The sequence below is a fragment of the Ascidiella aspersa genome, chromosome 5 (assembly GCF_963924565.1).
Source record: "Ascidiella aspersa chromosome 5, kaAscAspe10.2, whole genome shotgun sequence".
NCBI lineage: Eukaryota > Metazoa > Chordata > Ascidiacea > Phlebobranchia > Ascidiidae > Ascidiella > Ascidiella aspersa.
In genome coordinates, this window is record NC_139451.1 from 33,061,343 (window position 1) to 33,071,217 (window position 9,875).

General features: G+C 36.3%; 1 protein-coding gene across 1 annotated transcript; it reads right to left on the reverse strand.

Moving 5' to 3' along the window:
- Positions 1 to 5,001: 5,001 nt before the first annotated feature.
- On the reverse strand, positions 5,002 to 6,107 carry LOC146146435 (myb/SANT-like DNA-binding domain-containing protein 3). The gene is made up of 3 exons (XM_083390761.1): positions 5,792 to 6,107; positions 5,348 to 5,461; positions 5,002 to 5,228 (listed from the first exon to the last, which is right to left on the reverse strand). The coding sequence occupies exons 1-3, from the start codon at positions 6,105 to 6,107 to the stop codon at positions 5,002 to 5,004; spliced, it is 657 nt and encodes a 218-aa protein (XP_083246887.1).
- Positions 6,108 to 9,875: the final 3,768 nt, after the last annotated feature.

The following is a 9,875-nucleotide window of genomic DNA, read 5'->3' on the forward strand; positions in this document are numbered from 1 at the left end:
TAGTTCCATATACTTTCAACAAGACTTTTAGGCGAGACGTTGTAGTTATGTCCAAAAAAATACTGTAGTCATGAAACATGCTGAATTTCTGGTTTCAAAAAGGTTTTCCAACAAATTGCCCTACCAGCCCTACCTTCTTGATTGTTATTGCAAACATTGTGCCAGAAATATTGCAACAGAACCTCACAATACTACATCTTCCATTAATAACACAAAGTTTTGTAGGCCTACTATCAGTGTCACTGTATCTAGCAATATTTCCAGCATTCCAGAACCGAATAAATGTTTAGTGAACTTATAAAGATCGCGCAATTTTACTTTTGCATTATGGCCCATTATGCAAATGTTGAACGCATTTTTTCTGGGATGCAGCCAAAATGATGCAAAGAAAGAGACAGCCTATTAGCTGATGAGTTTCGAACATCTTGATGATTGTATATAATTTCAAATATAATTCGGGTGGGCTCAATCTGAAAATTAAATTTGATTTGTTGTTTTTGTAACTTTTGCCTGCAACCAAGGAATTGTAAAACATCATCAAACTCAAACGTAACAATTGTACTTTTGTATTACTTGCAGGCAAAAAATGTCCTTTTTGGGGTGCTGTAAATATGGTAGCCCTATGCTATGTTCAACTAAATTCGCATGCTTAAAGTTAACTGTTCAAAAGTAATTCGCAAAAGCTTAACCCTAGTTGGTCAATGTTATTTTATTATGTTGTGTTTTCATTAAACATTAGCTCGCGTCTCGCGTGTTGTTAACTTAAAAGAACTGAAAACAGAGAAAAGTGGTTGTTAACCTATGCCAAAGAAATTTCCATACTAAGCAAAAATCGTATTTTATTGGGCATAAATATTGTGAGGCTGAGTTATAATGTGTGATTCGAAATTAAGTGCGTGGAATCATTTTTGTTCCCGGTTAAAGCTGTGTTTTGACTTCGGTTTGCAACCACCACATTAACCCATAGAATCTATGTGTGATAGATAGTTGCTGTTAAACAGGCTAATATTAGTAATCACAATTTAGGCGATAAACAAAAATGTGTGCTACGAACTCAACGAAAAGTTGATCTGTTATTGTGAAATGACATTAAATATAATTTGTTCTCTGGGGATTTGATTTACGAGGAATAAAATATGATTTGGTTTAAGCAGAAAATATCAAATAAAGCCCTATAGAATATAAACAGTTATTTCCTTGTGATTATAGTAACTATATAGTTTCGATATGGCCTATTTTATTTCAAGCTGGACTGAATGGGCTTTCAGGTTTTGTAAAAAACGACAGTCGTTCACTTAATGGAATACTATTTGTTAATTTAAAAATAAACTCTACTCCGAAATACGACAAGTTTTATATTTTGTAAAGCTTGTATTGTGGTTTATTTTGTTTTTAATAATCATATAACACATGCGTGACGTCAACGTAAAATTTCAAACGGACCAATGAGAAAATGCCATTGTCTTCTCGTCCAATCAGATTTATATGAAGTGTTAACGAGCATTTTTACATTTTCTTGTTCATTCATTTGAAAGACGATGAAAACGAAAGTTGGTTGCGGACTGCGGTCGAACTTGAAGTTTAAAGATTTATGAATTAGTTGCAGCAGTGTTGCATATTTTACATGTCGAAGCTTACTGGAATTAATTAAATGTGGGAACAACGAAGAAACACATGTGTCATAGCAAATCTACCTCAGTTTTTGTTTGAACCCTCGGTTTTGAAGCGATTTTTGCCAAAGAAGTTTTGTTATTTTATTTTAATTAGTTTGATACAGTTTTGAATTCAGGAATCTTAACGAAGACTGTGTTTTGCAGTATGAGTTTCTATTGAAGAATTTACATAAATCACTAATTGGAACTGTTGCTTTGTTTCACATTTTAAGTTCGGGAATTTGTTTTCTACGAATTTTGAAAACAGGTTCGTATCTCCGCTTATAATTATAAAACATTAACCCGGAGTTATTGGAGCTTGTTACACAATATGCTTTCCATCTATGCTGCCAACGCAATGCTTTTACTATTCGACAGACTGCTCTGGCTGCAGTGTATCAGGTCACCATCGGTTGTCTGAAAGTGTCCTGTTGCCAAGAATCGTAATGTAATTAGTATTTTAAAAGTTGCCGGAAAACCATGTCTCCGCGGACCTTCCAAATTGCTTTTTATTAGACCATACAGAAAAGGGCTCTGTTCTGTAGATCGTTCACTCTTCACCTCCTACGGGTAATTTCTTACAAATTGTGATTATAGTAATAACTAGTTTCCTACCGGCATATTTTTTATGGCCTATTTTACTTTAAGCTAGACTAAACTGCTTTTAAGTTTTGTAAAAAACGACAGTCGTTCACTTAATGGAATACTATTTGTCAATTTAAAAATAAAAAGCTTGTATTGTATTGTGATATATTTTGTTTAAAAAAAACACGTAACACATGCGGTACTTCAACGTAAAATTTCAAACCGACCAATAACAAAATGCCATTGTCTTCTCGATCAGATTTATATGAAATGTTAAACCAGTATTAAATAAGTTTAATAAGCTTTAAGTACCCTTGAACTTGTTGTTTGTTGTCACGCAATGTGTTTTATAATTTTATTTTGTGGTTTTTAAATAATAATATCCGCTAGTGGTCGCACCTTGCTAAGCTAAATTTATTAACGTTTTGCACAATTTTATCTGGGGGCGTTTAGCTGGTTCAGATAAAGTAAAAAATATTATGCTGACCTACCCACAGCGATCGCAATCTTAAAGTGACCTTAATTTGGCTACCATACCTTTTTTTACGTACAATAGTGAAAGAGCGCCCAATATTACGCCACTCGTTTTTAGTCGTTGGCATTTTGAAGAACAACGGCTGCAACAACTTGGAGATTGCGGCACACGTTTGTTTTAAAATGTTGCAGAGTGTAGATCGACCACGCCAAAGTTAAACGCAATTGTTTGCAGCCAATCACCGGTAGCTGTAGCGTAAGCGTCGGTGTGGTGTTATACAACTTTCTCATCGAATACACTTAGTTGATTGGGCTAATTGTGTGGTCTTTAGTATAAACTCTTAGGGCCGAATGCACCAACCCGGATCAAAGCCCGATCAGATCAAATATTGCTGAGTCAGAGATCAAACTAGGATCATCTTTATTTTGGTATGCACCAAACCTGATCGCCGATCAAACCACGATCAAACACGCGTATTTGATCCGAAAGTTAAACCTTCGGTGGTGCAGGTTTAAGTGCAGGATCAAATGACTTAACATTGACTAATAATGTATATTTGAAATCTAATCACAAGTACTAAACTTTTAAACAGTAAACTAACACTAAACTGTCATTTATGAAACATATAAAATGATTTTTACGTTTTTTATTCATCGACATTAGACACCTAAATCATTTGAATTGCGGACCTAGTAAAATATGTAAGTAACTTTGAAAACACACCAACCTTTAAAAAAATCACAAAACCTCAAAATAAAACACGAATCCAGACCTAAAACCTTATCTGGTTTATTTATTTACAGATATATTTGCGTTAGAAAATACTTAATATGAATGCAATTGATGTTATAGAGGAAATAGAAAGACCATTGCAACGTGTTATACTTGACAGGTCCAATCCATTTGAAGAATATGACAGTATTCAGTTTTACAATAGGTACCGGCTGAGTAAAGAATCCGTGGTTGACCTATTGGCTATGATATCGTTAGACCTTGAGCATCATTCAAAAAGAAACAGTTTTATTCCCCCTATGTTGCAGCTACTTGTCACTTTAAGATATTATGCTACTGGACACTTTCAGAGGTGTGATGGCGATCTTGCAGGAATTCACCAGTCTACCACATGCCGTATCATACACAGGGTGTCAATTGCTTTAGCTTCCAGAAAAAGGAACTTTATTTCACTTGAACTAGAGAGCTTAAACGAAGTAAAATGTAGTTTTAAGGAAGTTGCAGGATTTCCAGGAGTAATTGGTTGTATAGATTGCACACATATTCCTATTGTTTCACCTGGAGGAGAAAATGCAGAAGTTTACAGAAATCGAAAGGGTTATTTTTCTATAAATCTCCAAGCTATTTGTGATCCGAATATGTTGTTTACTAACATTGTATGTAGATGGCCAGGCTCCACACATGACAGCAGAATTTTTGACAACAGCTCAATTTGTTATCAACTCGAACATAATATATTTAAAGGACTTTTGCTTGGTGATGGTGGTTATCCTTGCCGCGCTTACATGATGACCCCGTTGCGCAATCCTGTTAGTATTAAAGAGAAACTATATAATAAAGCACACATAAAAACCAGAAACATAGTTGAAAGGATGTTTGGAGTGTGGAAGCAACGATTTCGTTGTTTAACAATACCAGTTCGCACAAAATTAGAGAATTCTTTACCAATAATTATCGCAACAGCTTGTCTGCATAATTATTGTCGTAGAAGAGGGGATGTAAGCCTGCCTGACGATGAAATCTATGATCTGCCCAACAATGACTTTACTGATGAAGCCTCAAGTGCATCAGGAAATATTGTTCGACAACAAATAATTGATAATTGTTTTTAATTGTTTAATAGTAACTGAAAACATATTGAAAACATGATGATTATTAAAAAAGGCAGTAAACTGCAGCATGCAATTAGACAGTATTAATATTTCTGTTATGTAAAATATTTATGGTATTCTTATTTGTAAGCTGTGACCACAAAATGATAAAACAATACAGGGTCAGAACATAACTGTAAATTGTGGCCATAGATAACAAATGAAATCAGTGAGTAAATCATTCACATTAACTGTTAGCCATGGCCACAATTTATGTCATTGCCCTGTATTGTGTGAATAATGAATATTATATTGGGGTAAGTGGTTACACGAATACCATAAATATTTTACATATAACCAAAATTGCTAGCAATAATCACTTTTCTCAAGTTGACATAACAAAACAACCCTAAAAATGTTAATTTAACTGTTAACTAATTTCGATGTTCATCATAGCTGTCAATTCCTAGTGATCTGTATTCTCATCTGCTTGATTTCTGAGTTCTTTTTCAAGTTTAAGCTGTAAAATTTTCATCTTGATACTATGCCTTTCCTGTTTTTGTTTGAGAACTGTTTCTAGAAATGCCTTTTTTAATACATTTATGTCATTCTGGGTGACATTATTTTTGCATTGCTTCATTCTTTTGACTGGCGGACTGTCTTGAACTGACGTAGAACTGCTTTGCTGTAAATCTATTTCAAAACAAAGTTGATTATTGTTCATTATAAGTAAAACTTGACAACTAACTAAAATCTGTATTTAAGACTTCTAGCTATAATATAACTAACTAAATTTGTAATGTAGTTTATACCTTGATCTACGTAAAGAATAGTTACTGGTTCTCCAGTGTCAGATGCTGTTAGGTCAAGTATTCCATCATCATCAAATGGGTTTTTCAATGGGCTTATTTGACCTGATATCATTGCTGCCATATATACAAAACAAATTGATAGTTAGTTTCTTTATAAAATAAGTTCTAAGTCATTGTTGGCCAATATTCCAAATATGGTAGTCAAACTATATTCCTATCACAGCAAAAGCAAGGTATTGTTAGCTAACGGTAGCTATTACTTAATAAATTTTTAAACTGAGATTTCTTTGTAAAGATACATGAACTAACTAACAATAAACGACGTCAAGTGCGTTTACTTAGTTTTAAATAACAAATTACAACATAGAGTTGATTTTAACACAACAAATGGTATATTAGTGTGTTTTGTTGAAGTTACTTTTTGATATAAAATACCATTTATACCTTCAACTTTTTGCAGCTGAGCATCTTCAGCAGGTGGCGGGCCTCCACCTGTCTGAAAACGCTCCCTTCTGACATAAGCCGATTCTTTTTTGGCCCTTGATTTGAAGTTCTTCCACAGAACTTGAAGCTGCCCTATATTTCTTGTTGCATTTGTGGATTCGACATTAAATGCCTGGCAAAGTTTTTCCCATGCCTTATTTTTTGCAGCGGCTGTTACGCAGTCTGTTTTTTTGCACTCTAAAATATTTTTATAATTGTCCATTAATTGGACAAGTAAATTCTTTTCAAAGTCGGTGAAATTGGTTGACCGGGGCATATTTTATTTTTTATTAGCAGACAATATTAAAACAGTATTATACTGATGATTTACTGACTGTAAGAACAAAAATTAAACAGCGAAAGTACCGAAATCTCGTTTCCATAATTGATTTTGATCGGATCAAGCGCGGCTCAACTGATCGTAGTTTGGTGCATACCAAGTGCCTCAAAAGATCAAACTGGGATCAGTTGATCTTAGTTTGATCTGATCCTAGTTTGATCTGATCCATGATGGTGCATTCGGCCCTTAGTATCAAGGTAATTTAATACCCGGATTTTACGGACTCACGCGGTCATAAATACACAGTGCGCGGTAGGGCGTAACAGTACCCCAGTACGGTACTTCACTAAAACATAAATTTTAAATACTCGTGTCTGTGCATATTTTACATTAAATTTGTTATTACCAATTAGTTTAGCTTAACGTCTTTGCAGGCGTTGTATTGTCGAAATAGGTTGTCTCTATGGCGTGTTCTTTTTTTGTGTAGGAGGACGAACCAAATCCAATAACTCGTCGTAGGAAGCTACATTCATCACCCACATTTGCAATGTCGACTATTTTTTCATCTATTTGCATTTGATTTTTTTCTAAGTTGCCTGTCACTTCTTTTACTAATTCTGTAATCACAGAGTCTATTAAGTCTCCAGTTATTCTCTTCTGGCTTCCCGTCTGTGGTGTTTAAGCCTTTTCGGGCTATTCTGCCTGCACGAAGCGTCGTTGCATCGGCTTGACGTCTCCTAGTGATGCCATTTTTGTTAACAGATTTGTTGTGTTGGTCGTGATAAAAGCTAACGTAGCTTTGTTGTTCTGCCTGTCGCCGTGAGCTTTAGCGCTCCAATTATTGTGGTGCATGAACTTCACGGCCGACTGGAGTTGATCGTTGTTAAAGAATTTTTAGGACCTTGTGCCAAAATCGCAGTGCCATCTGTCTTACCCCCTGGCTGTCGTTTGTCATCACGGGCGCGTATTCCACTAAAAAGAGGAATTTACCGAGTAAGGCCTTCCCCATAATCCTGGCGTCCCTCCTGCCACAGGACTCGTTGTCATGTATAACCCATGACGGTGGGGGCAGTTCGATCCTCCTTTCTCTAGCCCTCCTATATAGATTATCGCTTTCTTCGTCCTCGTTATTCCGAGTTTGCTATTCGTTGTGGTAAAGGCCCACTTTCTTGCGCGGAATCCGTCCCCCTTGTTCGTCACTCCATTTTCTTCTTTCATTGTATTCATTTTGATCGCTGCTATATTTCTTATAACGTTCATACTCGGAAACATTTTCTTTGAATGATTTTATTAACATATTTACAGCGAATATATGCACATAATGTATGACGTCACTGACACAGATCTTGACACATTTATCTGCTCCTTTAGTATGGTGACCCGAATATGACGTCCAATTCCATTGTGTATGGTATGCATAGGAAGTCTTCTTATATGTCCATGAACATCATTGGCATGTTTCTTGCTTTGTCTTCGTTTCGGTTCATTGCTCCTGCTGGCCATAGGTGTACCTTCCAGTTTTCGAATTTTACCATTTCGTATGTTGGGGCTACCAGCTTTAAGTTTGCTTGGTCGTTTGCTCCCGTGTATCCATTTGGTCCGTATATCGTCCATCTTATACCTGTTAGATTTCCTTTTGACTTTAATGCGCACATTTGTCTACTTATTACTGCGCTGTGTACCATCATTTCGTTGCCTGCTGTAGGCAGAGTAATGCCTTCAATCGTTGAACCATTTTGCCATGTTCTCCATTTTCCGAATGTTCCCTTTGCGCCTCCACTTGCTCTGTAGTAGAACCACCATATTCCTTTAGTGAAGCATTTGAATTTAGCTGTTGGAGCAGTTGAAAATAACCTTGGTATTCGCATTGTTCTTCCACTTCCGGACACTCCCCCAGTCCCTTCTTGAGTAATTTCGTCAAGTCTTGGTCTCCTAGCCGGCGGTTCTCCCTCGCTGTAATCGTACTCAATAACCAGGTCTTCCATCGCTTCATTCATAGGGTTGTTTCTTGGTACGGCTGGGTTTGCAGCTGTTGTTGTTGTTGTAGTTCTTGTCCTTCTTGTTCCGGTTGGTTGTGGCCTTGTTCTGTTGTATCGTAGTATCTTTGGCCAATTCTTCGGTTTCGGAGGGGGCATATGAGGTAGTAGTGCCTTCTCAGGTTTGAACACGCCACGTATGATAGACCCACTAATGCCAGGAATATCAGCGCTATCTCGCAATAGATCGCTGTCTGCAGAATTAAACTTGTAGTACGCTTCTTTACCCAATCATTCGTATTCTTTATCGTGTCGTTTACACGCCATCCAACGGTCCAGTAGTGTCAGCACCTATGCTATTAAACGGTCCACAATGCGGGTGGCCGGGTATTGTTATTCTTTCTGTTGCGAGCTTCTTGCTCGACTTCAACTTCATAATGAACTTTAAACCCAATTCATATTAGACCTTTTTCTTATCTCTACTTGCCTGAAACTGGAACTGACACAGACTACAAAGTAATCCCAGAGAACGTGTATTGCATATAATTTTCATGGCAGTTTTATTTATTCTAAAACAAACAATTCCTCACCTTTTTCTTCGTACTTCTCCGTGTACGTCTTCCTTGCGTTGATGTACAGATAAATCAGCCTTGTGATGATGGAAAATATTTCTGCCGTTTTAATAATTCTAATGTACGTACAGCTTGAGAATTCTTAATCTTTGTTTTATTAGCATTGAGTTTTGAGAAGGTCCTTTCTACCTCTACAGTTCTTTGTGGCAAGGTCATTTGTAGGATAAAGGTCCCCACTTCTTCGTATTCAGAGAGGCAGTTCAGTCTCTGCTAAAACTCAACAATCGATTTGCTCTCCTACCTCCTTTCTTCACTTTTTGTAACCAATCAGAACGACACGTCACTGATGCATTTGCATGTTGTCATTAGATATGAGCGACATGAGTAACCGCCAGCAACAAGCCAGTGACAAACCCTGATTCGAATTTGTATCTGATGAACACTGTTAACGTATATTTCTCGAAGCATGGGTCGATTTCTTTAGCTTGAATGGCCTAGTTTGCCGAAGTAGGAAAATTTATAAAAATATATTTTTTAGTTGCAAGTATGGCTGCAATTTTTTTTTACTATTCGACAGACTGCTCTGGCTGCAGTGTATAAGAATAAGGTTACCATCAGTTGTCTGAAAGTGCCCTGTTGCCAAGAATCGTAATGTAATTAGTATTTTAAAAATTGCCGGAAAACCATGTCTCCGCGGACCTTCCAAATATTAGACCATGCAGAAAAGAGACTAGTAACTAGTTTCCTACCGGCATATTTTTTATGGCCTATTTTACTTTAAGCTTGACTGAACGGTTTTTAAGTTTAGTAAAAAACGACAGTCGTTCACTTAATGGAATACTATTTGTCAAGTTAAAAATAAACTCTACTCCGAAATACGACAAGTTTTATATTTTGTAAAGCTTGTATTGTGGTTTATTTTGTTTTTAATAAACATATAACACATGCGTGACGTCAACAAAAAATTTCAAACGGACCAATGAAAAAATGCCATTGTCTTCTCGTCCAATCAGATTTATATGAAGTGTTAACCAGTATTTTTACATTTTCTTGTTCATTCATTTGAAAGACGATGAAAACGAAAGTTGGTTGCGGACTGCGGTCGAGTTTAAAGATTTATGAATTAGTTGCAGCAATGCTGCATATTTTACATGTCGAAGCTTACTGGAATTTAAATGTGGGAACAACAAACTGCAGCAACGAAGCAACAAAAATGT

Excerpts from the sequence above, each read along its gene's own strand:
- LOC146146435 (XM_083390761.1), bottom strand. The coding sequence starts at position 6,107 with ATGCCCCGGTCAACCAATTTCACCGACTTTGAAAAGAATTTACTTGTC. Across the intron at positions 5,462-5,791 it reads TCAGCTGCAAAAAGTTGAAG|CAATGATATCAGGTCAAATA; the intron begins GTATAAATGGTA and ends TATATATGGCAG. Across the intron at positions 5,229-5,347 it reads TATTCTTTACGTAGATCAAG|ATTTACAGCAAAGCAGTTCT; the intron begins GTATAAACTACA and ends GTTTTGAAATAG.